Consider the following 27,875-nt stretch of genomic DNA (forward strand, 5'->3'; position numbering starts at 1 on the left):
AGATCTCTTTAGTTAATGTCTACTTTTCTCTGGTGTCCCTTGGGATGGCTGACTATTGGCCTTTTCCTCTGTCCCAGGATCTAAACATTCATTTACTTGGGATGGGAGGTTCCAGCATATTTAGCCCTATACCCTCCAAGAATGGGCCACAGTGTTGTTAATGACTCCAAGGCATTCCAGATATTGGTACCCCAAACAAGTTAATTACAACAGCTATGTCACCCTTGTTTACAGTAATAAGATTAGCATCAATTATAGCATCAAATACAAACTGAATTTTTGTTTTTGGTACCAGGGATCAAACTCAGGACCTTGTGCTTGTGAGGCAGGTGTGGTGACACCACTGAGCTAAATCCCTGGCACAAACTGAATACTGACAGATCCTAAGGACCAGTAATGTGTCATCCGTAACCATAGAAAAGAGATCTGTTGCTGGGGATTTAGCTCAGTGGTTCCACCGCCTGCCCTGTAAGTGCAAGGGCCTGAATTCGATCCCCGTACCAAAAAAAAAGAAAAGAAAAGAGATCTGTAATTATAGTATGAATACTAAGACAAGTGAAATTGGATCTACTCTGGACCTACAGTAAATATTTAGAACAGCTTTACCTCCACTAACAATATAAGAGTATTCAACAACAATAGCACAAAGCTGTCTAGAGATTCATAAAGCTTAGTAGTTATACCAGTAAAGGTAGAGGAACAGAATAAGAAAAGCAGAATTTGAGAACTTAATGGGATATAAGAAGAAGAGAAGATTGCGAGTGTCTTGTTGAGTAAAAGGAAATTAATATTGTTAGAGCCGTTGCAGGAAAGAACAAGAAAGAGAATAAAAGGTATATAGAGCAAAATACAGGAAGTAAAGACAATAAAGAAGAGCAAAAAATTGAAAAAGGAAAAGAGAAAAGTATAAAAAAGAAACACAGACACCGGGGATTTAGCTCAGTGGTTCCACTGCCTGGCTTGCAAGCACAAGTACCTGAGTTCGATCCCCATACCTAAAAAAATTTAAAAAATAAAATAAAAAAGAAACACCAAAAATACTGATGAAGAAAAGATTTAAAAAAACTAAAAGTAGAAAAATAACAAAAGAATGAGTCAAAGAAAACATTCCTGTGTTTTGTTTTTTGGTTTTGTTTTTGTTTTTGAGACAGGATCTTGCTGTGTAATTCAAGCTGGCCTTGAACTCACTAAGTAGCACAGGCTGGCCTGGAACCTTCAGCAATCCTCTACCTCAGCCTCCTCAGTATTGGGATTACGGGCATGTGCCACCACGCCTGGCCATTCCTGTGTTTTTTTTTTTGTTTTGGTACTGGGGATCGAACTTGGGTCCTTACTCTTGCAGGGGCAGGCAGTGGAACCACTGAGCTAAATCCCTGGCCCTTTTCCTGTGTTTTTGAAAGACAGGTTTCTTTCCAAGATCTGTAGTCTTAGTATCCAGCCAGTCATGATTTTCTTTGCCTAGCCTTCAGCCCTGAGTTTTTGAGGTGTCTTCCCAGTATCAGAGCCCTCTCTGTCCATTTGTTGCAAACTGGTTACAGTCCAGCCCAAGGCATATCCTTGCTCCTATTTGTCCATGGGAAATGCAGTTAGCTCTTGTCTCTGCTGGATGGAGGCCACAGCAAGGGGATTTGACATGGACAGTCATGGGGTCTGGTCGCAACAGGATCAGGTTGTTTTGGTTATTCCTTGCCTCTACTGCCTCAGGCCAAAGGGCAGAAAAGTGTGGAGCCAGGATGCTTGGTGGGTGCTCTCCTCCTGTGTTAGTGTGTCTCCTGCCTGCGATGTGGAGGTGGGGCACCCTCCTGAGCCTGCATGCACACGTGCTCACATGCTCATGTGGGCGTGCTCGTCTTTAGCTGCACCTTTTGCTTGCTGAGGGAGAAGAGGGCCACCGTCTGACTTTGCTTCCGTTTAGGAGGTTCACCACCTTGTCTTACTTTTCTTTGTCTTTTTATTTACTTTTGAGATATTTCCTCAGTTTTATCTTCTAACTCTTCTATTAATTTTTAAAAAAGATTTGTACTCATTTTTATTTCCTAGACCTTTTTTTTTTGGTCTCTTCCCCAATTATTCTTTTTAAAATAGTATCTTGCTTTTTTGGTATACATGTGATATCTTTTTGTCTCTGTGTCCTTTGGTCTCTTTCATGTAAATATTTTTCTCAAATGTTGATGATTCATGGCTTTTTTCTGTTACGTGTTTCTTTTTTTTGAGACAGGGACTCATGATATAGTTCAGGCTGGTCTTGAACTTGTGATGATTCTCCTGCTTCAGCCTCCCCAGAGCTGGGATTATAGGTGTGCGCCACCAAGCCTAGCTTCTTTTTATACTTGTAATGGAGAGAGGGAGAAACCTGATGGGAAGTTCTATGTGTGGCAGGGTTTATCAGTTGTAAGGCTTCACTGTGAAGATATTGAGTGGAGTTGTCACTATTGTGTTGGGAAATGTTCACATATGAGTATTTAAGACTTTTGTCAGTGCAGTATATTTCTCCAAAGAACATTCACTTTATTGTCTGAAGGGTATGTGTTTGGGTGCTACAGTTCTGGGGGGGTCAGGCGAGGGATTATGGGTCTATTACCAACTTTTTTGTTTTTGCAAATTTTATCCTGTTTATTTCAAATAGAAAGTACTTTATTTTCTTTTTTCCAGCTTTGTGTATCAGCACTTTTACCTTATTTCCATCCTTTACTGCACTCTGCCTTCTATTGTATGTGGTATCTCTGCCTCAGATTTTTTAGAAAAATAGTCACTCATCTGCCCTGAGTAGGAGATGTCTGCTCTGTGCTCAGGATGAGGGGAGAGATCTTAGCTTCCCAGGACTCTTTCCAGACACTTTGCTGTTTTTCATCCCTAACTTTGACTCCCAATTTTGGAAATAGCTCCAATTTCTGAACGTTTTGTAAAATTTCATCTTATGTTGACAAATTTTTAACACATTCTGGTGTTCTGAGTTAGTTAAACTTATCTGTTTCCTTACATTTTCCATAGTATTCTGAAGCTTTTCCACATGCTGTGGTACCCCTGTGCCACTTGTCCTCACAGATTTATTTCTTCTTCATTGCTTTACTGTCATTTTAGTGGGGCCTTATTACAGAATGAGAATATTTATCATGTTTAACTAGAATACTCAGTATGATAGTCCATCTCTAATATACACTATCTTCACTTTTTAGAAATAACTGACTATATATAGCACAGAGGAACTTAGAATCCATTTTAGGGCCGGAGATTTAGCTCAGTGGTTTCACTGCCTGCTGCGCAAGCTCAAGGACCTGAGTTCGATCTCCAGTACCATAAAAAAAAAAAAAGAATCCATTTTAAAATTTCCTAAGTTCATTTGTGCTTTTTTTTGCAAAGCAGTATGCCAAGGCCAGGGTATAGCTTAGTGATAGAGTTTTTACCCAGCATTCACAAGGCTCTGTGTGCCATATCCTCTACTGCCCAAAGGTAAAAAGCAGTATACCTGAAATCATTACCCATATAAACCAAGTGTTAATATTTTATATGTTCTAGCTGTGATCCTGATTTTTTTCGGTAATTATTGAAGAGAAAAATATTGTAATCTCTTAGTTGCCATTTTATTTTATTTATTTATTTATTTATTTTTGGTACCAGGGATTGAACTCAGGTCCTTAGCTTGCGAGGCAGGCAGTGGAACCACTGAGCTAAATCCCCGACCCTTGCCATTTTATTTTAAAAGATAACTTATTGTATGTTTTGTGTCTTATTATATATTGAGTTGGAAATTTTTAAAATTTTGAGGTAAGGTTAGCCCAAAACTAACCATGTCCTGTGCGTTGAGTCCAGTTTCAGAAGTTAAAGTAAAACATGTTTCATTTATTTTTTATTTTATTTATTTAGGGTTTTTTTGTGTTTTTTTTACCGGGGATCGAACTCGAGATCTTGTGTTTACAAGCCTATTTAGGGTTTTTTGAGAAGAGGATCTTGCTACGTAGTTCAGGCTGGCCTTGAGTTCACTTTGTAGGCCTTACTGGCCGCAGACTTGTGCCACAGACATGCGCCGCCATGCCCGGCAGCATATTTTATTTTATAAGTAGCACTTTGGTAGTGATTTTAAAAGTAAAATATCTTGGTAATGTTTCTAATAGAATTAGTATTTGAGTAATGTATTTACACACACTGCCATATTGGGAAAGCAATGTCTTTGATTTTTAGATTGTAGACACCAGTAATCAGGGTATTACCTCAAACTGTTTGTCTTTTAAGTTTCAAAACTTTCCTGTTCTTCCATCTCATATTTGTTGCCTTTCATTATTTTCACTTCAGTGCTTGATTCTTCCAGTTACCAGATAGTTGTATGAATTGGGACAATCACAAGCACTTACTTTTTAAATTATTGGTTATATAGAATAACCACCAAAAATGTATCTTAACTATGTTATTGTTTTGTAGCTGTATTTGACACTTGCTATACAATTTATGTAGAATACTGAGACTTTGGGCATTTGCTGTTTGGTGTAGGCATTTTCGAAGAGTTCTCTTACGGTCACTTCAAAAGGATCTACATGAAGAAATGAACTACATCACTACAATAATTGAGGAACAGCCAAAAAACTATCAAGTTTGGTAAGATGGAAATACGCTAATAGTACTTGCCAGCGGGTGATGAGATGAAGGAATTTTTTGTTTGTTTCTTTAGTACTTTACATTGGAGCTAATGTTACATCATAAGATTAAGAGGATTACATGAGGTAACTATATTTACTGCTGAAAATGGTGCCTGAGGGCTGGGGATTTAGCTCAGTGGCTCCGCACCTGCCTCGAAAGTGCAAAGTTCTTAAGTTCAATCCCTGGTACCAAAAGAAAGGAAAATGGTGCCCGAACCACATTATTACTCAAATGTCCAGCTGCTGTTATTATTGAAAGTCTCAACAACACTACACAATACTTCTAGAGTCAGGAAATTTTTGAGCAAAAAGTCTGAAAAAAATCTTTGTTTATGTATTATAAAATGACTTTCTAGGCTAGGTGATGTGGTGTACAACTGTAATCCCAGCTCTTGGGAGGCTGGTGCAGGAGAATCACAAGTTCAAAACCAGCTTGTGTATAGTGGGACTCTGTCTCACAAAACAAAGTAATAGTAATAATAAAATGACTTGTAGCATTTGATCTTTTATTCAAAAACTTTTTTATGCTAGAAATACACCTGTTTTGCAGTACAGGGGATTGAACCCAAGGCCGTCACACTGAGCAACATCTCCAGCCCCATTTTGTTACTTTTTATTTTATTTATTTATTTTTGACACCGGGCATTGAACTCTGGTCCTTGCACTTGCAAGGCAGGCGCCAGAACCACTGAGCTAAATCCCCGCCCCTTTATTTTTTATTTTAATACAGAGTCTTAATAAGTTGCTCAGTTACCCAGATGGGGCTTGAATTTGTAATCCTCCTGTCTCAGCCTCCCAGAGTGCTGGGATTACAGATGCATGCCACCACACCCAGCCAAACTCAGTTCTTTTATGTGAAAAATGTAGTGTTAGAGTTTTTTCCAGGGTGTATTTGTTTTTGAAATTTAGCCCCTAAGCTAGCATGAATCCAGTGGACCAGGAAAATAAAGATTATTAGGGTGAGGTACCCAGATACAATAGGAAAAAAGAGATGTCAGGGAGCAGAGGCACTGAAAATAAAAAGAACACTGAGCATTTGAAGAGTGAGCGGTGTCTGAATGGTGTCCTGCTGCCGCCGCAGTGGTGATGAGATTAAAGATGTCAGATGGTGAAGTCATGGAGGCCACTTGGAATACGACAGAGTCTGTTCCATGTCTGCCACAGGGGTGGCCACCATTTTGTCTTTTTCCAACCTGTGTCCTATCTTGTGCACACCTATGCTGTTTTTATGCTGAGATTTAAGGAAGCCTTTTGAAAGAAGACCTCTGAGGTAAAGAAAATCTTCTGGGGACAAGCATAGAAGAGCAGGCGCACCCAGGGAGCTGCCTGTAATTCTTTGTGTTGAGTACATTGCCGGTCATGGGAATGTGGGCAGAGATGGGATCAGAAAGGGCCTTATGAACACTGATGAGGGGTTGGGGCAAATCTTAGTGGCAGTGAAGAGCAATTGACAAATTTTAAGTAATATAATTAGACTTGTGCTTTAGAAAATGTATTATTTTCCATCACTGTAACAAAATATCTGAGAAATCACTTATAAGGAGGAGTTATTTTGGCGAGTGGTCTTACAGATGCTAGTCTGTGGTTGGTTGGCTGTCTGCTTGTGGGCCCATGTCAAGGCAGCACTGCTGGGGGAGCATGCCCGCTTCCTGCTGGCCTGGAAGTGGAGACAGAGAGAGGAAGGGGCCAGCGTACTGGTTCCACCACTACCAGTAGCATCACAGGGTGGGGACTAAGCCTTTAACACATGGTTGTTGGGCAACATTTTAGATCCAGTTTATAACAAGGTTTACCCTGACAACAGAGTGAAGGGTGGAGTAAAATAGGTTCACAATCCTGGAGACTCAAGTCACTGCAGTAGTGTAGGTTAGAAGAGATGAAGCTTAAAAAGTACAAGTATAAGAATGGGCCAGGGATTTAGCTCAGTGGCTCTACCACCTGCCTCAAAAGCTGAGGACCTGGAACCCCCCCCCCCCAAAAAAGAATGATAATAAATTTGAGAGAAAATTTGGAGAGCAAAGCAACAGGTTTTTGATTGTTGTGTTTGATGGGTTTTGTCTCTTTTATTTTTATTATCATTTTTGAGATGGTGTTTCACTGTTGCCCAGGCTGGCCTTGAACTTGTAACCCTCCTCACCCTCCAGAGTAGCTGGAGTAACAGGCATGTACCACCATGGCAGGCTTGAAAAGCAACGGTTTTTGCAGTTGAATTGATTAAGAACTGAAAAAGAAGTTTAGTTTTGACTTGACAGCCAGGTGGTGCTATCACTTGGGAAGTTTGGAGGCAAAAACAGATATTTTGGGGAAAGAAAGAGGGTCTTTACTGGACAAGTGTAGTTGGGTATGCTTGCAGAAAACCTATGTAAAGGGTTGAGGATTTAGCTCAGTGGTTTTGCCACCTACTGTGCAAGCGTAAGGACCTGAGTTCAATCCCCGGTACCAAAAATAAAGAAAGAAAGAAAGGAAGAAAACCTATGTAAAGCTGTTCAGTAAGCGGTTGAAAAAATACTTTTCTGTACTGAGGAGCACTGTCGGCATGTTACGAGTTTTCTGCTTTCTGAAAGTGGTAGTTGAAGTCAGATATGCTAAGGATACTGAAGGAGAAATAAGGAGAATGTGGATGTTAGAACACTGAGGAACCTCATTCAAGAGGTAGAGAAGGCCCTAGGTTCACTTCCTAGCACCAGCACGTGTATTAAAGTGTGCGCGCGCATACACACACACACACACACACACACACACACACAGGGTGATGAGGGGGTGAGATTCTAGGGAACGGAGGATAAAGACTTAGGGGAGGGAGGGGGAGAGAATACCTTCATTCTAAATGCAGACAAGTAGAAGTGGGATCTGCTATCTGGCCCAGCTGGGTAACGATCTTACATAATCAAATGTTTTCATGGGTGTGGTAGTTATTGAACAGATTTCCATTTGTAGAACAACTTTCATAAACTTTACCCCTGTAGTTTCTTTTTTAACTTGATTCTTGCATTCTCAAGAAATTACATTATAAAATAATTCAGTGAGGCAGGCATGGTGGCCTCTGCTTCTAATCCTAGTGCTCTGAGAGACTGAGGTAGGAATTCATTGAGTTGTTGAGAACCCCATCTTATAATAAAAAATAACAATAACAAAGGGTGTGGGGATGGAGCTTAGTGCAAAGGCTCTGGGTTCAATCTCTAGTACTAAAAAAATTTTCTAGTGAGATAGGCTATTTACCTTGTGATTAAGATGCTTTTATGTAAAAATCTGTAGCTATAAAATTTAGATATGACAGGCCTTCTAAGTATTTAATTCTCGTTTTTGCTAAAGAGAAATAGCTTTTCTTTCCTGGATACTATAGGATACTACATTAACTCTGAATCACCCAGTGTTATAAAAATCAGGACATAGACCCATCACCTGTGCAACCGTTGTTGAAGACTTAGTATTTTATTTGCAATACATTTTCAGCTGTCCCTCTGCTAGGTTCTGTAGATTCTCTTATGACTGGTGGACTACAACTAATGCAAATCCTTTATCCTAATCATTTTTTATTCAGTTCATACTATGCAAATTTATGCTGTAGTCTTCTGTGCTTAATAATCGTAGGAATCAGAAATCTCAGTATTTTGTTTCAAGAAATCAGTTTGATATACTGGAGGAATTAACTTTTTAATTATGTATGTAGTTCAGGCTGGCCTTGAACTCACTATGTAGCTCAGGCTGGTGTCAAACTCATGGTAATTCTCCTGCCTTGGACTCCTGACTGTTGGGATTATAGGCATGTGCCGCCATGCCCAGCAAGGAATTAATTCTTGACATTTTCTTAAATTATAGAATTTACCAGGAACCTGGAAAAATAAAATGCTATAAATGTTCACTGACTTGAAATATATGCTAAAATAAATTTAGAAAGCTGCTTTCTGCATTTTCTTCTTGGAAATGTTTTACTTTCTTAATAATCTATAAGAATTTTTACATTGTCCATGCCTGTAGAAAAGATCATTCATTAAGCATTAAATTTTTGCCTTTTTCCTGTTATTACTGCTCACATTAGTATAATGAATATTGTTAAAATACCAGCTTTATTTAAATATAATTTATATATAGTTCATTTAAAGTGTATGATTTCAGAGGTTTTAGTATATTCACAGATATGTGCAGCTATTCTAGCGTTTCGGTTTTGTTTTGTTTTGCATGTTTTACAATTCAGTGCTAGGGAGGAAACCCGGGCCTTTCAGATGATAGGCAAGTGCTCTGCTGTGGAGCTGCATCCCTGGCCCCAAAGTGAATTTTACAACCTTTTTACTTACATATTTTTGTAACTATTTTAGCTAAAGAAAATTATAAAAATGGAACCCGAAATAAATGTCTTAGTATCTTCCTAGTATAGAAACTCTTTTAACAAACTTGCAGTTTTTCATAGCTATTTGACCTTTTTAAGGTCAAAGTGAATTTTAAGGCCCACTAACTACTGGAAAGAAAATTTACTTTTGTTATAACATTTTGAACTTAGGAAAATGTGACAAACTGTTTAAGTATAGGAACTTATGTAGCTGAGAAAATAGTGCCATATTTTTTCTAGTGTCTCATTGTGTAATGTTTCAGAATCTTGAGGAAGAGTATTGTGGTTTTCAAAAGATAACCACTCCCAGCTTTAGCTTGAGGTAAAAGGTCTCTAAGCCCTCAGTATCTGATTTTACAGGTTTCTTTTTTTTGTTTTTTATTGGTATGTTTTAGATATTCATAATGATAACATTCATCATAGGGAATTTGTACCTGTACCTGATATATCTTGATTCTTATTTTTTCCTCATTTTCCTCCCTTCCTTTTAACCCTTCTTCCCCACCTTATTTACAAAAGCTTTGTTTCCATTTTTTTCCTTCTACTCTTTTTTCCTTCCCCCTTCCTTCCCCTCCCCCCTCCCCCCTCCCTTGTCCCCCTTCTCATTTGAACATTTTCTTCCCATTTCCCAATATCTATTACATGTTTTGGTCCTTATTTACACTTGGTTTCTCACAGCAGAGAAATAATGTGTTATTTACACATGTGTGCCTGATTTATTTCACTTAAGAGTATGGTCTCAAGGTGCATCCTAAATGCTAGAAAAGTCTCAAGCTTATATTCTTTATGGCAAAGTAGTACTCCATTGTTTAAAAAAACCTACATCTCTATCCATTCATTGATTGATGGACATTTGGGCTGCTTCTCAAGTACTAGTGTTCTGAAATTTTTTTCTTATTATTTCTTTTGTGTTAGCTTTTCTCTGCATTAGAGTCTTGAGAATTAGAGATGAATTTTTGTTTCTTGTTTGTCCTTCCACATTGAATGGCACACCCCTTGCAGCTTACATGTTGTTCTTTGGGAAATTAACACAAACTTCTTTCCTTTCTCTGAACTCTTAGGCATCATAGGCGAGTATTAGTAGAATGGCTGAAAGATCCATCTCAGGAGCTTGAGTTTATTGCTGATATTCTTAATCAGGATGCAAAGAATTACCATGCCTGGCAGCATCGACAGTGGGTCATTCAGGTATTGGTCTTCTTGTTACAATGCTTTTCTCTTTTTTTGTTGCTTTGTTTTTGGTACCAGGGATCAAACTCAGGACCTTGGACTTGTGAGGCAGGCGCGGGGCTACTGAGCTAAATCCCCGGCTGTACAATGCTTTTCTGATTTTTATTTTTTAACTTAATTAAATAATTAAAATTACTATTAAAGTATAATTCTGAACTAAAACATGTATATAGATTATTACAGACAATACAATAATTAAGATACTTAATTAAAAGTAGTATCCATGTTGGTTGACCTTTATAATATCTTTGAATGTGTTGGTGAGTAGCTTCATATCAAAGAATAATAGTAAATTTTAAATATATTTTAGATTCAGTTCATATTACAACTTAATATTGATAGCAAATTAGTACCAAAAATAGTAAATTTAAAAAAAAGTATACTGCTTTTTTTTGGTACCGGGGATTGAACTCAGGACCCTGTGCTTTCGAGGCAGGCAGCAGAACCACTGAACTAAATCCCCAGCCCTAACAGTAAATTTTTTTTGTTTTTTTTGGTACCAGGGATGGAACTCGGGTCCTTGTGCTTGCGCAGCAGGTGGCAAAGCCACTGATCTAAATCCCTGGCCCTAGTAAATTTTTAATATAGCTATTTTAATTGAGAGTATATTATGTACTTATTTTTTTACACCTGTAAACTTTGGAATGTGATTTTACAACAACTATTTTCTATTTTATTTCTACCCATGGTTAAAATTTTATGCTAAATCTTGGAGAGAATAGTTAAAACTCCCACTCCAGGCATTTTATTTATTCTAGTGAACAATTCCAGTATTGTTTCCTGGGACATTTTTTCAGGGGTTGCTACTTTCTGCAGTATTCATTATACTAAGAATATTTTGGCAAATACTTTTTACTTAAAATTTTAAACTTACTGTCCTCCTCCGTCTCCTCCTCCTCCTCCTCGTTTTTTTCTTTTTTCTTTTTTGTAGTACTGGGGATGGAACCCAGGGCCTTTGTACTGAACTACATCTCCAGACCTTTTAAAATTTTTTATTTTGAGACTATGTCTCACTAAGTTGCTAACTTGTCCAGGCTTGGCTTGAACTTTCAGTCCTGCCTCAGTCTCCAGAGTGTTGGGATTACAGGTACGCACCACCACACCCAGCTAAAACAATATATTTTCTAAAAGTATAGTGTTCAGAATTTTTATTTATTTAAAATTTTAGTCATAAAACGTGTCTCTTATCACACACAAAAGCACATATATCCACATGCCCATCTGTCTACCACAACTTGAAAAATAGAATATTACCAATGTCTTTGGAGAGCTACCTTACCCACTATGTTTCTTACTGAAATTATAAAATATTCCCATAAGATAAGATACCAAAATATCCTTCAATTATATTGCAGCTTATAAGTTTCTATAAATAAAGTATACATAATTTCTCCCTTGTTTTCACTTTTGTTATATTATGGTTTCATGTTTCTAATGTAGTTTTTTTTTTGGTACCGGGGATCAAACTCTGGACCTTCTGTTTGCGAGGCAGGTGGCGGCACCACTGAGCTAAATCCCCAGCCCGTCTAATGTACTTTTAAAAAGATTAATTTCAGTTATGTTTGGTGGTATATACCAATAATTCCAAGCACTCTGGGAGGCTGAGGTAGAAGGATCAAAAGCTTGAGCCCCGGCTGGGCACCGTAGCAACTTAGCGAGATGGGGCTGTAGCTCATCGTGGAGGTCCTGAGTTTAAACATCCACACTGGAGGGGTGGGAAGAGTGTTAATTTCAGCTATAGTCAGGTGCAAACTAATTCTGAAAACTAAAACTGCAGAGAATCTCTATGTGTTCATGTGCTAAATAAATAAAAAGGAAAGAAATAACTTGTCCCAAGGTGGAAAGTGAGACTCATACACATTCTTAAATTCGTGTAAACCAGTAGTTCTTAAGCAGCGGTGGCTGTGCTGCTCCGGGACATTTGGCAGTGTGTGGTGGCAGTTTTGATTGTCACAGTACAGGCATGTTGTTCCTGGAATCTAGTGACAGAAGATAGGGATGCTGCTAAGTAAACATTCTAGAATGCATATCATCCCCCACAGCAAAGACTCATCTGCACTGTCAGCAGTTCTGAGACTAAGAAACTCCAGTTTTTTTCTACATGGAAAGCCATTTTTAAATATTTCAGTTATTTTCAGTGAGGATTTCATGAATTCAATTCTTTGATCACTTAAAATAGGAATATGGAAAAGCTCTTTAAAAATATTTTTAAAGGAAAAAAAAATTTTTTTTAAAGGGCCACAGATTTAGCTCAGTGGTTCTGTGCCTGCTGTACAAGCGCAAGGTCCTGAGTTCAATCTCCAGTACAAAAAAAATTTTTTTTAAAAATTATGGCCTGGTATGGTGGCACACGCCTGTAATCACAACACTTGGGAGGCTGAGCCAGGAGAATCTCTGTGAGTTTGAGCCCAGCCTGGGGTGCATGGTGAGTTCAGAGCTAGCCTAAACTACACAGTGAGACCCTGTCTCAAAATAAATAAATAATAAATTGTGATGAATTTTAGTATTTTTTTTCAGTACTGGGGATTGAATCCAGGGCCTTCTCACAAGGGCCTCATTTTAAGTTTTTATTTTGAGAGGAGAATCTCATTAAGTTGCCCACCTTTGATTTTCCTGCCTCATCCTCCCAGAGTGCTGGACTTAGAGGCCTAGGCTCAAATTTTAGGGTGCTTTTATAGAGACAGGGTCTCACTGTGTACTACAGGCTGGCCTTAAACTCACTATGTAGCTGGGATTGGAGTCATGCGCCGCCATGCCCAGCAAATTTTAGGGCTTTTGTTTGCTTTTTTTTGTGTGTGTGAAGCTATGGATTGAAACCAGACCTTCAAACATGTATAAATACCTGGCCTGTATGTTGTTTGACTTTAATACTTGAAGTTAACTGTACTAATCCTTCTCAAGTAAAGGAGTTGAGAACTCCTCTTTTCCCCAAACTCATTACAGAATGGATGTATTTTACATATGTCGCATTTAGGGAACATACATAAAAACTAATTACTTTAACAATGAAATAGGGCTAGTAATGTAGCTCAGTGGGACAGTGCCTGCCTGGAAAGTGCAAGGTCCTGAGTTCAATTCCCAGTACTGTAGAACGTACAAACAAATAAATGAAATAAACACATGCAACATAAAACTCAGCTATAAAAGGAGTATAACAGCTTGAATAGCTCTCAAGGACATTTTACATAGTGAGAAAGTTTCATCACAAAATGTCTCATACTTGTGTGGTTCATTTAACATTCTATTTTTTTTTTTTTTTGGTACCAGGGATCGAACTCAGGAACTTGAGCTTGCGCAGCAGGCAGCAAAACCACTGAGCTGAATCCCAGGCGCTCATTTAACATTCTAGAAATACTAAAATTATATAGGGAGTAAATCTGTGGTTAATAGGGATTAGGGAATAGGGAGGTGCAACTGCAAAAGGATAGCGTGGGACAGCTTCTTTGTGGTGAGGGAGCATTTCTAGTTCTTGATTGTAGTAGTCCTTATAATATGTATATATATATATATGGGATGGAATTGCATAGAACTGTATTCCACCCCCATGTCAGCCCTCACCACAAATTAATACACATAAAATCTGAATAAGGTCTGTATTTGTTAACAATAATATACCAGTGTAATTTTCCGAGTTTGAGGATTGGACTTCAGTTAGTGTTATAATACCATTTGGGAAAACTAAGTGAATGGTACACAGAACATTTTTTGTAACTTTCTTTGTGTCTGAAAAAAACCCAAACACACATGCAGATACTCCTCGTTTAGTGACCTACCTGGTTAATGACTGCTCAGACTTTCGGACTGAGGTGCACTGTTCAGATTTATGACGTCTTTTTTTTTTTTTTTTGGTACTGGGGATCGAACTCGGAACCTTGTGCTTTCAAGGCAGGTGGTGGAACCACTGAGCTAAATCCCCAGCCCCTTTTTTGTACAGTTTTGTACATCTTTTTTATAGAGTCTCAGTGTCTTTTTGTTGGTACAGTACACCTTGTTTATACGGTACTGTAGTTTTTGCTGGTTGTACTGTACAATACAGTACTGTAGTTTTATGTTCTGTTATATATTACAGTACTGCATATGGGTTACACAAATAGAAACAAGTCATCAAGTTGGAATTTCCTTTGACCATTTCTTTGTTCTGGAATGTTATAATGTTCATACTACATGCAATACCTCACTTAACGACCAATCCAGTTAACGACCTAGTTGTGAGAATGGTGCTTGGTGGTTAAATGAGGAGTGTCTGTACAAAATTCCTAATTTCTCCTGGATGCAAATTTCTCCTTGATTCAGCAGGCATAAAGTTATTATGTTGTTAAAAAGCTTATACATAGATGTGTGTTCTGTCATTCTGTACTTAGCATGTTTCTCTAGAGCAGTGATGGTGAACCTGTGACACACGTACTTCAGCAGGCTATTTGTATCATTGAAAGCTCCAAAGGTGCACCATCACTGCAACTGCCAACAGTGAGGACCTGTTAGCACTGAACTCTGCTATTTACCAGCATAGGGATTTTCATAAAAATCTTTTTTTTTTCCTTTCCTTTTCTTTCTTCTTCTTTTTCTTTCCTATACCAGGGGAAGACAAAGGGCTTTTGCTCTGAGCTATACTCCCAGCTTTTTATTTTTTTATTTTTTGGTACCAGGAATCAAACTCAGGACCTTGCGGTTGCCTGACCAGCACAGTGCCACTGAGCTAAATCCCAGCCCAGCTCTTTATTTTTTATTTTGAGACCAGAACTTGCTAAGTTGTCCAAGTGGTATTTGAATTGGCAGTCTTACAGGTGTGCGTAGCTATGTCTGGCTAAATATTTATTTTTTCTTTTTATTACCAGTTGTAAAATCAAGGATCATCCTACTGAAATTCTTACTCTTTTGCTATTATCAAATAAATACAATTCTGGTACCTTTTTCATAATGTCCTAAATTTTATAACATTTGTAAGTTTTGATCATACTCCCTCACAAGTTTTTTATTAAAATAGCTTTATAGGGCCGGGGATTTAACTCAGTGGTTTCGCCGCCTGCTGTGCAAGTGCAAGGACCTGAGTTTGATCCCTGGTACCAAAAAAAAAAAAGCTTTATAATATAAAAATGTATATCTAAGTTTAATTGTGTATATTTCTCTATATGTAGTTTTAAGGTAGTTTTATTATGTGTGTGCATTTTCAATGTTGCTGTTTTACTTAATGTTATGTGTTATTATCAAATCACATCAAATTTACATACTATGTATATACTTATTTTCTTACTAGTTTTTGGTGTTTGTTTGCCTCTAAATTTTCTTTGATCACTTCTTTCCTCCTTTTCATATATGTCCTCTGTATGTGTTTTAAGCCCCCTTTTTTCTTGACCTACAGCGGACTCCTCTTTCCAAATAAGTGATAATTCCTTTGTCTTCAGTTTGACCTTCTAAGCTTTGCTTATGTTTTATTTATTTATTCTTATTGTTCATAAATGGGACATTTCTAACTGGATTTTTCTTTTAAACTTTCTTTTAGGAATTTAGACTTTGGGATAATGAACTACAGTATGTAGACCAACTTCTCAAAGAGGATGTGAGAAATAACTCTGCGTGGAACCAAAGATACTTTGTCATTTCTAACACCACTGGCTACAATGGTCATGCTGTATTGGAGAGAGAAGTCCAGTTAGTAATGTCCTTCTCTTGCCCACTCGTTAAAAATTTTCATGCCTACCATCTCTCGGCACTGGGGCTACAGCAGAGATCAAGACTGTCCCAGATCCTCCCTGTTGAACTAAAATAGGACAGAATATAGAAATGAAACATAGAATGTTAAATTTACAAATAATAGGGCATACCTGTACATTGTAGTGTCAAAGTTTCTTAAAATATTGTTGCTACCAAGGATCAAAAAGAAAGATTTCATACCGGACGTGGTGGTGCATGCCTATGTTTCCACCATTCAGGAGGCTGAGGCAGGAGGATTGCTGTAAGTTGGTGGCCAGCCTGGGCTACATAGTGAGTTCAACACTAGCCTGAACTACAAAGTGAGGCCCTGTCTCGAAAAAGGAAAAAAAAATTTCTTAGTGTCAAGGAAGTTTTATTTCATATATATCTTATTAAATTCTGTTGCATTTTAGGTAATAGTTTGTAAATGCCATGTAACTAGTGCAGAATTTGGATTGGGTAAGTTGTTGGGGTTGGGGAGAAGAGACTGTTGTGTGTCCTGTAGGATGTTTAACATCACTTCTGGCTTTAAAAATAAATCTCTGCAAGCCAGCTTGGTGGTGCACATTTGTAATTCTACCATCTTGGGAGGCTAAGAGAGGAAGGTCACAAATTCAAGCCCCTCCTTGTAAACAACTTAGTGAAACCCTGTCTCAAAATAAATGTAAAGGACTAGGAATGGAGCTCAGTGTGAAGGCCCTGGGTTTAGTCCCCAGTGCTGCTAAAAAAGTTTCCATAATTGCCAAATGTCCCTTATGGGATAAAGTCACCCTTGGTTGAGAGGTACTACCAAAAGCTGTTATATGAACTAGAAATTTCTGAACTGGCATCAATTTCTTTTTTTCTTTTTCCATTCTGGTACCAGGGATTGAACTCAAGACCTTGTGCTTGCGGAGCTAAATCTCTAGCCCTGAAAAAATTATTTCACTAAGTTGCCCAGGCTGAAGTTTAATTTGTGATCCTCCTGCCTTAGCCTCCTAGAGTGCTGGGATAATAGGCATGTGCCACCAAGCTCTGTGGTAGTTGTTTTTTTCTGACCTTATTTGTCTATTTTCTCTCAGTATCTGTTTCCTGATTTAGATATGCATATGTTTTAAAGGCCTGATTAGACAAGGTACAATTTTTATTATGAATGTTGTCTTATGGTGCTGGGAAGAGCTGATTTTAGGGTACATCTGTCTTCCTGTCATCACCCTTGCCCTCACTTTTGCTTGCATCAAGGTGCTTGTCCTATGTATAGGGTTCTGGTGATTTTTTTTTTTTTTTTTTTTTGATACCGGGGATCAAACTCAGGACCTCACATTTGCCAGGCAGGCACTGTGCCACTGAGCTACATCCCGGGCCCTGGTGATTGTTTTGTTTTTAGCACTTGGGATTGAACCTAGGGACACACATATGCTAAGCATACCCTTTTCCACTGAACTATATGCCACACCCCTGTATTTTTTGAAAAAAAAAAATCTCTAGTATACACCTTTAACTCTGCTCTAGGCTTATATCTGGGACACACCTACTCTGCAAATACAACTTATGTTTGTTTTCTGCTGCTGTCCTGTCTGAAGCTGTATTTTCAGTATGGTAGCCACCAACCTGATATGGCTATTTAAATTTCAATTATCAAAAATATAAATTTAAAATACAGTTCCTCAGTTGCACTAGTCACATTTCAGGTGTCAGTACGCCTATGTGGCTAATATCTGCCATATTGAGCAAGAAAGATAAAGAGCATTTCCAGAACTGCAGGAAGTGGGACTTAATTTAATTATTGTATATTTGTTTTTGTTTAGTTTTGTTTTTTGGTACCAGGGATTGAACTTGGGATCTTGGGCTTGTGAGGCAGGCTGCAGAACTGCTGAGCTAAATTCCCAGCCCTGTTACGTGTTTGAGATAGCATCCAGGCAAGTCGTTTTTTTTTTTTTCCCCCTTTTTTCCCCCATTAAGTTTATTGGTACATTTTAGGTATAAAATAGTTACATTCATCATTGGGATCTTGTACCTTTACATGAGTCTTGGTTCTTATTTTTCCCCCCTTCCCCTGCCCTCCCTTCACCCCCTCCACCCTTCCCTATTTGCAAAGACTTTGTTTCCATTTTTTCCTTTTCTCGTATTTTTTCTTTCCCTTCTTTCCTTTCCCCTACCCCTCTCACTTCCCCTCCTCCTTTAGACCTTTTCTTCCTATTACACAATATCAATTAGACATTTTTAAAATTACAGTATCAAGATCTAGGAGATATTACCACAGATTTTACACAATTTAAAATGACATAGAAAGCACATTAAAAAAATCGTTTTTGAAATAAATTTGACAACTTCTAAGAAGTACCTTGGAAGACAAAGTAATGAAACTAACTCTGGAGGAAATATAAAATTTGAATAGCACCTATTAAAGTATATTCCTAGCTTGACAACCTACCTATATGACAATAACAGGCTTATATACATTTTAACTGATAAATTGTATCAAACATTTACAGCAGAAAAAAAGGAACACTTCTCCCCTCATTTTAGGAAATCAACATTGTGCTAATCCTAAAACTGGATAAAGATAATAGAAAAGTATGAACATAAACAAAAATATGTTTAACAAAACAATTAGAAATCAGATCTGGCAGTATGTAGAAAGTGGTTTTATTATGGGGATGGCAGTGTTGGTTCAGCATTGGAAGATCCAACTCCATAAGTCATCATTTTAACAGAGGAAAGGAAAAACCCATATAATCCTCTCAGTAGTTGCAGAAAAAGTATGGGACTAAATTCTACAGCTGTTCTTGGCAAAAGCTATCAGGAGTCTAGAAGTAGAACAGAACCTTCTCAACAGATCAAAGACATGTACTCCATACTTCCAGCAAAAACACCTTATATGAATGGAGAAGATACAATGCTTTCTCCCTAAGATGGGGAACAAGGGCAGTTATGCTTACTCTTTATCTGTCTATTAAACTTTGAAACATAGGCCCAAACCAAAATAGTCTGGCAATAAAATGACACAATTAGAATAGGATTGGAAAGGTAGTAGTAAAATCTTTATATGTAAATGAAATGATCATCTACAGAGAAAATACTAAGAAATCTCTAGGAGCCCCTAGAACTTGTATTTGAATTTAGCAGGATTAGAAAACACAAGGTATATATAAAAATTCAGGTCTATGTATACTTGCTATAAATGAAGAATTGTATATTGAAATTTAAAAGTTATGTAGGAGTACAAAGAACCTAGAAAAGTAAAAAGAAAAAAAACCTGTTAGAAGACATTTAGTACCTAAATTTAAGACTTCCTCTAAAGCTACAGTAATCAGGGCAGTGTTGGTGTAAGGAAAGACATATAGATCATTGGAATAAAGCAGAATCTAGAAATAAAACCACACATATATGGTCCACTGAGTTTTGAAAGATTATTTAACATTAACATTTTATAGAACATAAACTCAATTCAAGAGCGGAGGAAAAGATAGTGTTTTCAGCAAATGACACTAGAACCCCTGATATCTGTATATAAAAAATTAACCTTTTATTTCCATACATAAAAATAACTTGAAAGGATCTATGAACCTAAATATGAAAGACTAAAACTTTAAGAAGAGATTATAAGGGAAAATGTTTATGAATTTTGGGTAGGCAAGAATTTCCTAGGATATAAAAAATGATGTATAAAAAAATTGATAAATGAGATTCTATCAAAATTTAGAACTTTGAATGACAGCGTTAAAATGAAAAGTAGTCAAACACCATATTTATAATGCATATAAGCTATGACAAGAATATATAAAGAACTCTTACAGCTCATTAATAGACAACCCAATTAAAAAGTAGACACAGGAGGCTGGGGATTTAGCTCAGTGGTTCTGCCGCCTAACTCGCAAGCGCAAGGTCCTGAGTTCGATCCTCAGTACCAAAAAATAAAAAGTAGAAACAAGAAGATGATAAATAGCCAGTACAGCACAAGGAAAGGTGTGCAACACTAGAATCAGAAAAATACTAATCAGTACAATAACAAGATTGAATTATACACTCATTAGGGAGATGAAGTTAAAAGTTTTAAAAGTACAAATGTCAGCTTAGGTGTGAACCAGTTAGAACTTTGTAATACTGCTAATGTGAATGTAAAATGATAAAACCACTTTGGAAAACAATACAGAAATTTCTTGTATTACTGTTAAGAACCAGCAGTCCTGTTCTTAAAGTTTTTACTTGAGAGGAATGAAAACACATGTTCACAATAGATTTGTACGTCCAAGTTGACTATCCCTTATCTGAAATTCTTGGAACCAGAGTGTTTCAGATTTTGGTTTGAAATCCACTTGATCTGCAAAGAGGATAACTACTCCTGCCTTTTTGTTTTTTGGGTTCTTGTCACATGGAGTATTGTTTTCCACCCTTTAACTTTCAGACTATGAGTTTCTTCTTGAATTACATTTCTTGAATGCAGCATATTGTTGGATCTTGTGTCTTGACCCATTTTCCCAGTCTATTTCTTTTGATTGGTGAATTGAGACCATTAACATTGATGGTTATAAGTGATATGTAATGACTTATCATTGTCATGACTTTTTCTTTTTGTTGGATTCTCCCCCTTTGTGTTTAATTTCTTGTCGTGCCCAACGGATTCATTCTGCTGGGCTTCCTGGGGTTGTGATCCTCATTGTGTTTTCCTAGGATATTGTCTAAAATTTTTTGTAGTGCTGGTTTGGTATTCATGAAGTTCCTAAGGTGCTCTTTGTCATGAAAGTATCTTATTTCTGCATCAATTTTGAAAGATAATTTTGCAGGGTACATCAATCTGGGTTTGAGGCTGTTTTCCTTTAGGGCTTGAAATACATCACTCCAAGGTCTTCTTGCCTTGAGGGTTTGCATTGAGAAGTCTGCTGTGATTCTGATGGGCTTTCCTTTGTATGTGATTTGTTTCTTTAACTGCTTGTAGAATTTTGTGCCTCTGTTGGGTTTCTGGAATCTTAACAATTATATGCCTATGTGTGGATTTTTTTTGATCAAGACTATTTGAGGTCCTATATGCCTCACTTATCTGTATGTCAAATTCTTTTCCCCTTGCTTGGGAAGTTTTCTGCCATCACTTCTGTGAACAGTTTTTTTATGTCATCTGAACTCTCTCCTGTTCCTTCATTGACTCTAATCAGTCTTATGTTATTCTTCTTTGCATCGTCTAGCAGCTGCTGGATTGATTCCTCGTGGTCCCTTGCAATTTTAAGCAATTTTTTTTTTCCTGGTCACTAATTGCAATCTTATCTTCTATATCTGAAATTCTGTCCTCACATTGGCTAATACTGCTGTGTACTTTCAGTGGAGTTTTTAATCTGGAAATCTGTTTGTATCTCTTTTATGGATTCCATTTGTTTCCCTATATTGGGATTCCATCATGTTCCTGAGTTCCTCTCTAGATTTATTAATCATTTCTTGCACTGTCAGCACAATCTTTGCTGTTATCTGAGAAATTATTTCTGATTTCATTTTTTCCAGATCTTCTTTTATTGCCATTTCAGGGAGTCCAGGTGGTTGAGTATGAATGAGAGTGTTCCATCTTGTTTCCTTTTGGGGTTGCTCTAGGGATCTGGAAGTCTGGTTTTGAGACTTGTTTACATGTTTCATCATTTTGATGTGGGGGTGGGGTGGGGTGGAGTGATGCTGGGGCCTGTGCGGCTCACCTCCTGTATCCTGGTGGGGGTGGTATGGCAGCCTGGAAGCCCCCTCTTGTGCAGTGGGAGCGGCCCTCCTCCTGTGTGCTGGCGGGGGTCCTTGAACTCACTGTGTAGCCCAGGCTGGCTTTGAACTCATTATCCTGTGGTTGCTTCAGCAGCATATACACTAAAATTGAACTCAGCCTCCTGAGTGCAGATTATAGGCATGAATGGCCTGGCACAGTTTGTTTTTATATTGTTTAAATAGTGGAGCTTAGGTAGAGAAAATTCAGATTTCAACAACTAGCACTGTATTACTTTTTTCTTTTAGAGTTGGTTTTCTTGCCAAAAATTAGACTGTGAAAGGCTATTCTACTTGAAGTGACCCGTTAATAGTTAATGTATTTCATATATTACGTATTCTTTATTCATTGTGTTACTTCATTAGGTTAGGAGCAATAAAATATTTAAAGAGTGAAGAGCTTCTAAAACGCAAACTTGTTTCTTATGCTGTGGAGGCAAATCAGTGGCTTTCTGTTACCAAATGGAAACAAATACCAGCCAAGACACAAAAAGAGCTTTCCATACTTTAGGTTTATTAGGTTTTTTGTGCATCATCCTTCAGTATGCATAAAAGAAATGTTGAAAATGTTACTATTAGTTGTAGTTATCTACAATTTATAATTTGTTAAATTTTTAACTCTAAGAATATGGATAGTTGCTGGGGATTTAGCTCAGTGGTTATGGCACCTGCTGCGCAAGCACAAGGTCCCGAGTAAGATCCCCAGTACCAAAGGAAAAAAAAAAAAAGAATATAGATAGCTGTACCTGATTGTGTTCCTCAGTTTTTCCTCTAGTTTTGGGTATCAAATCCAGAAGAGTTTCACACATGCTTAGTGGCCCCAGCCTCTGAGTATATCCCCAGACCTGTGTTCTGCAATTTTAAATTTTTGTTATACAAGCAATGCAATATAATGAGAAATTACACTGTATTATATAAAGTACAAAGTTAAAATCTCTTACTCTCCTTCCTTCTCCTCTCGTGTGTGCTATAATTATGTGCATCCTTCCAAACTTTATAAGTGTATTTGCAAATCTTTATATGCAGTAGCCCAAACAATTGTTATGAGCATTACTTTTTACATTTAATGCATTATGGTCATATTTCCATGAGTACATTGTCTGTTAGTACCACTTTTTTTTTTTAATTTCCTGAGATAGGGTCTTGCTACATAGTTCAGGTTGGCTTTGAATTTACTATGTAGCCTGTGCTAGCCTTGAACTTTCAGTGATCCTCCTGCCTCAGCTTCCTGAGTGCTGAGATTACAGGCTAATACCACATGTAGAATATCCCTTATCCAAAGTCCTTGGACCTTTTGGATTTGGAATTTTGCACATATACAAGTGTCAGACATCTTCGTGATAGGACCCAAGTCTAAATACTGAATTCATTTATCTTTAATTTTGTGCCTTATATACATAGCCTAAGGGCAGTTTTGGTAGACAATATTTTTAATGTGCCTGCCTTTTGGGGCGCAATACTGAGAATCAAACTCAGGGGCACTGTAACACTGAGCTACATCTCCAGCCCTTTTTATTTTTATTTTATGACAGTATTTTTTTTTGGTACTGGGGATCGAACTCAGGATCTTGGGCTTGCGAGGCAGGCAGCGGAACCACTGAGCTAAATCCCCAGCCCCTTTATTTTCATTTTGAGACACAGTCTTGCTAAGTAAGTTGCCCAGGTTGCCCTCAAACTTGCGCTCCTCTTGCCTCAGCCTCCTGAGGATCTGGTACTACAGGCATGTGCCACCATCCCCAGTCAGTGTGCCTATATTTAATTGACTGCAACTCTCACATACTGGGTTAAGTGTGGAGTTTTACTCTTGGAGCATCACGTCGGAGCAGAAGTTTCAGATTTGGGGGGCAAGTGGGGAGCTAGGCTGGCCATTGCAGAGTACCAGGGCAGGAGCAGTGAGCTGGAGGCCGTGGCCATTGCTGCTGGGCTGCTAAGGGGCTCGGCCCAGGGGTGCGTGCCACCACTGACAATGGTGAGTGACCCCATGGGTCGGACCTCTGCCACTGCTCAAGACACAGCAATCAAGGCCCAGAGCAGAAGAGCCACAACTGAGCAAGCCATGCAGTCCTGGCCCCACTGTGCCAGGTGGGAGAGGGGGTTGTTGCGGAGCCTGTAGCCAGCAGCACCATCCCGCAAGGAGGGAGGCTTCAGCCCAAGGTCTCCTCCACAAAGAAACAAAAACAAAAACAAAAAATGGCTGCAAAGGAGAAACTCAAGGCAGTGTGAAATGTGGCCCTAAGGGTGCTCAGCATCAATCATGCTCTTGGATGTCCTGTACAGATGGGATGTTAGCTCCTTTTTCTAGCAGATCCAAAGAAGTAACCTCAATAACAGCCTTCTTTTCTAGTATAAGTATTTGGCCCTTAATATGAATTATGTAGGTTGTATCTTATATGTTGTGTTACGCACCTTGCCCAGGCAGCATCTGGTTCAGGTTTATTTATATTTTTTGACTACCTTGTTCCACTATACTGGACATCAAATCTCCAGGGACTATGTTAGGAGTGAATTGGAGCTTGCCTATGAAGACAGTATTTGGAAGCTCTTCCCATGACTCAGTTTACCACAGGCTTAATAAGTTGGTGGTATGTACTTTATGCTCCTATGTCATAAAAACAAAGCAGATTTGGCTCTCTTCAGCTTACATCCTTCCTCTGCTAGCATTACTCTGCCTGGTTCCTCTGGAAACTGTTGTTAGCATCAGTAAATTTGCTGTGATTTTTACTGGATTGGAAGTTCTCTATTTTCCTAAGTCTAATCTTTTAGTACCTTATAACCTTGCTAAGTCCGCATACAGAGAATTGGTTCAGGTAGTGGAGGTATATGGCCTTCTAGTGTTGGGAATGTCCTTGTGGAATCAGCTGGTAGTTCCTGTTCTATTCATGGTTTTCTGGCGGACTCAATCAGCCAGCATCACATGAGAGGCTTCTGTTCCTTTTTCTCACAAGTACTGCTGAATGCTGTAGCACTCCTTACTCTCTTTTGGGTTTGATCTTCATGGTTTCTTTTGTTGCCTTGGGTGTCCTGATATTGTGCAAATTTTACTTGCAGGGTTAAAGAGCTTTCATGAATGATTCTGCATGACTGAATAGAGGCATGACTGAAAGAGTAATGTTGTTATTACTGGCAAGTGCACACTGGGCTAATAGAACTACAGATTGTTCACTGGGCCTTTCTGCTCAGTATTATCCTTTTCGTTGTTACGACTATTCCTCCAGTCTTATGTTAGAGATTGCAGATCCTATTGTTTTGGCGCTGGGAGCATCTAGAGATAAGAGTAAATGGAAACACTTCCATACTATAAGCCTTTATTTATTTTTACTGGTATTCCCTGTATATATGGCTTACCTGATTTGCTAGTTTTTCCATATGGATTTTTGGCTTCTTATCATTTCCAGCACCATTCTCAAGTGGGTATACTTTATGTCTTATTTATGGTTGAGGAATTCAGAAAAGAGCCGGTGGAAAACATGGATGATGTTATCTACTATGTGAATGGCATTTACTGCTTTCTGGAGTTTCTTGTGGCCCTCTGTGTGGTGTCCTGTAGTGTCCTGGAGACCATCTTTGAAGAATGGATTATAATGGGTTTTCAATGATCACCTTCATTTATTCGTACTATAATGTGTGGCTTCGGGCCCAGCTGGGATGGAAGAGCTTTCTTCACAGAGATGCTGTGAATAAGATTAAGTCATTACCCATTTCTACAAAAGAACAACTGGAGAAACAATGATATCTGTGCTGTCTGTTATGAGAACATGAAATCAGCTGTGATCACAGTGTATAGACATTTCTTCCATGCAGGCTGTCTTAAGAAATGGCTGTATGTGCAGGAGACCTGCCCTCTGTGCCACTGCCACCTCAGAAACTCAGTTTACAGGATTAGGGACAGACCCAGCTCCACAGCCTCTTGCTGGAGCTGAGTGAAACATCATGCTTCGGCAAGGTACTGAACCTTCAGGCTGTGAGCATCCTCCAGGGACTGGCATGCAGGAAGGTTCTGTGGACAGTACTGAGCATATTGCCAGAAGGCTAGATACCCAGTAAGGGACCCCAGAGAGTACCCTTAGAGTATGTAAGACAAGCAAGTCCAGTTGCATCTGCCTAGAGGAGAGTGACACTTTGGTATTATGGAGAAGTTGTCTAGAGTTGGAATTCATATTCAGATCTAAGGAGTGGGTGTATGGGATGAATAGGTAGGAAACTGACATTCCAGTTCCTGTTCAGGAAACGCTCAGAGTGGAAACCACTTGCTTTCATCCCTTGATGTTGTAGGAGAAATGTTGCAGTGTATGCTTATCAAAATGTATTTATATGTTCTATGCTGATGTTTTTTAGAGGCTTGCTGAGAAAATTCAACCTCAGCAGTTTCAGGAATGGCCTGATTCATGAGTCATAAGTGAAATCAGATTTAAATGTTTGAAAGGGGTGAATGAAAAGAGAATACAGAGCATGAGGACAGCATGGGAAGAAGCAGTCACAAATGGAACTGGCATTTCCCTTTCTATGGGACCAGATCATTCCTGTTATAAAGTATGAGTAGGACTAGCCCTTTTCTCCACCCCCTTTTCCTTCATTTAATTGGAACTCAATCAGTTGATTATTGAGTTTTGTATAGCACTGCAGTGAAATCAAAGATGTAGAAGCATTGATTGTATTCAAAGATGGAAGCACCCTTGTACTTCAGATGTGCTTTAGGGAAAGGGGTGGGTGGGTGCTGGGCCTTGTGGGTGTATTCATGTTACCTGAGACTCTTCAACTTTATGACAGAGTCTGTATTATTTTGATGTATATAGAACTTTTGTTAATACGTTGTATACTTTGTTGGCTATGTGAAGTAATCTAAAACTCTCATGAACATTTTGGAGTTTGCTTTAGTGAAGGAGGCCAAAGTGGGAGGAGTGTTAGGGCACTGGTATAGGCCCTGATGTACTTTTCAATCTTTTTTTTTTTTGTCCTCTTTCCAAAGCACAGTACCAATGTTTATTAATCCTCACAACACCCCTGTGCGGTAGGTCAAGGTCCTTTAGGGGAGAGAACTGAGGCAGAAGTCAAGCAAACCTGCCCAGACCTGCTGGAGGCACAGGGCAGCGGGAAGGGTGGGACCTGAGCAGATGTGGGCCTCGGTCGGGTGCACTCTCAGGCAGACAGCTCAGCAAATCTTCAGACTGGGCGACAGGAAGGACACAACACAGACCTCTCAACAGCATGGGAAGGGTGCATCATGAGACATTAACCAGCGTGTGTGTGAGTGAGAGAATATGCTGAAAAAGGCGGAGTCACAGACGGCAGGAAGACAGACCAGGCAATCTTCACGACAGTCTGGGAAAATGTAAACTAGAAACCCATTCGGGGGTCATCAACCCAAATGCCTGTGGTTTCCAAACAGAAAAGTTAAAAAGGTGGTGGAAAACTCCAACCACTCAGTCAGTCTAACTTTGAACTGGAAATGACAATGATGTTCATTCACATTAGAAAGGCCAATAATATCTGTAATAAAACTACTGGCAACCTGTCAGCGGTAACCTACTTGCACAGCAGCTTTTATCTCAAATATTCTACTTTTCCCTACAGACAAGAGCTCGAGAGCTACCCAGTGGCTCAATGGTGTATCTCATGGTTTCTTGGGTAGCTAGGGACAAAGGCCAGGAGATTATAAATTGTAAGAGATTGCTCCAGTATTTCAGAAATAGCTGTCACCTGCCTCTAACCATTCCCACTTTCTATGGGCAGAGGAACGGTTCATTCTTTTCTAAAGGGATTGCTGAACTGGTTCAGTATTTTTTTTTCGTGGAGACAAGGTCTTGCCATGTAGCCCAGGCTGGCCTCGAACTCCCAATGATCCTCCTGCCTCAGCTTCCCAAGTGCTGGAATTATAGGCATGCGCCACGACGGCCACCTCAATGTATCATTTTAAAAGAAACAAGAGAAACGTAAGACCTGCACTGTAAAGCATATCAGAGTAGATTTATTACAGCTACTCCAAATTTTAGAGTGATACGTGACCTCAGAGTTTAAAACTATCACTTATTGCTGGTTATTTTACAATAATTGGTTTAGTCTACAAGTTTAAGGCAAACATACTAATGCATTTGCTTTTCTTCAGAAATCATACTTAGATTACATAAAGTTCTGGCCCAAAACTTTCATGTTGATTAATTAAAAGTAAGTCTGATTAAGATGCTTTACAAAGATACATGAACTAAGAGTATACAGTATAATACTTTTTAAAAATAAAATTACAAAATCAAGAAAGGGCCATCTTTACCTTGTTGGAACAATGTATT

The 27,875-nt window shown here is 38.6% G+C and overlaps 1 protein-coding gene and 1 pseudogene across 7 annotated transcripts in view; both read left to right on the forward strand.

Annotated features, from left to right (window-relative positions):
• Nucleotides 1-27,875, forward strand: part of Fnta (farnesyltransferase, CAAX box, subunit alpha) — a 49,811-nt gene that overhangs the window by 16,274 nt on the left and 5,662 nt on the right. For 3 of the 6 annotated variants that reach the window (XM_087180421.1, XM_021252537.2, XM_087180419.1), the window contains 4 exons: nucleotides 4,486-4,590; nucleotides 10,020-10,146; nucleotides 15,689-15,837; nucleotides 17,667-17,777. In XM_087180421.1, the coding sequence (XP_087036547.1) occupies nucleotides 4,486-4,590; nucleotides 10,020-10,146; nucleotides 15,689-15,837; nucleotides 17,667-17,777 (492 nt within the window). The remainder of the gene's footprint in view (nucleotides 1-4,485; nucleotides 4,591-10,019; nucleotides 10,147-15,688; nucleotides 15,838-17,666; nucleotides 17,778-27,875) is intronic. The other 3 variants (XM_004875379.4, XM_021252538.2, XM_087180420.1) reach the window with 3 other exon arrangements.
• LOC147826820 (RING finger protein 145 pseudogene) lies at nucleotides 17,803-26,278 on the forward strand (annotated as a pseudogene). The gene has a single exon (XR_015438739.1). The product of XR_015438739.1 is annotated as an RING finger protein 145 pseudogene (transcript).

This window comes from Heterocephalus glaber, unplaced genomic scaffold, assembly GCF_053883595.1.
Source record: "Heterocephalus glaber isolate CG9 unplaced genomic scaffold, H.glaber_assembly_v1.0 deba00001461, whole genome shotgun sequence".
NCBI classification, from domain to species: Eukaryota; Metazoa; Chordata; class Mammalia; order Rodentia; family Bathyergidae; genus Heterocephalus; species Heterocephalus glaber.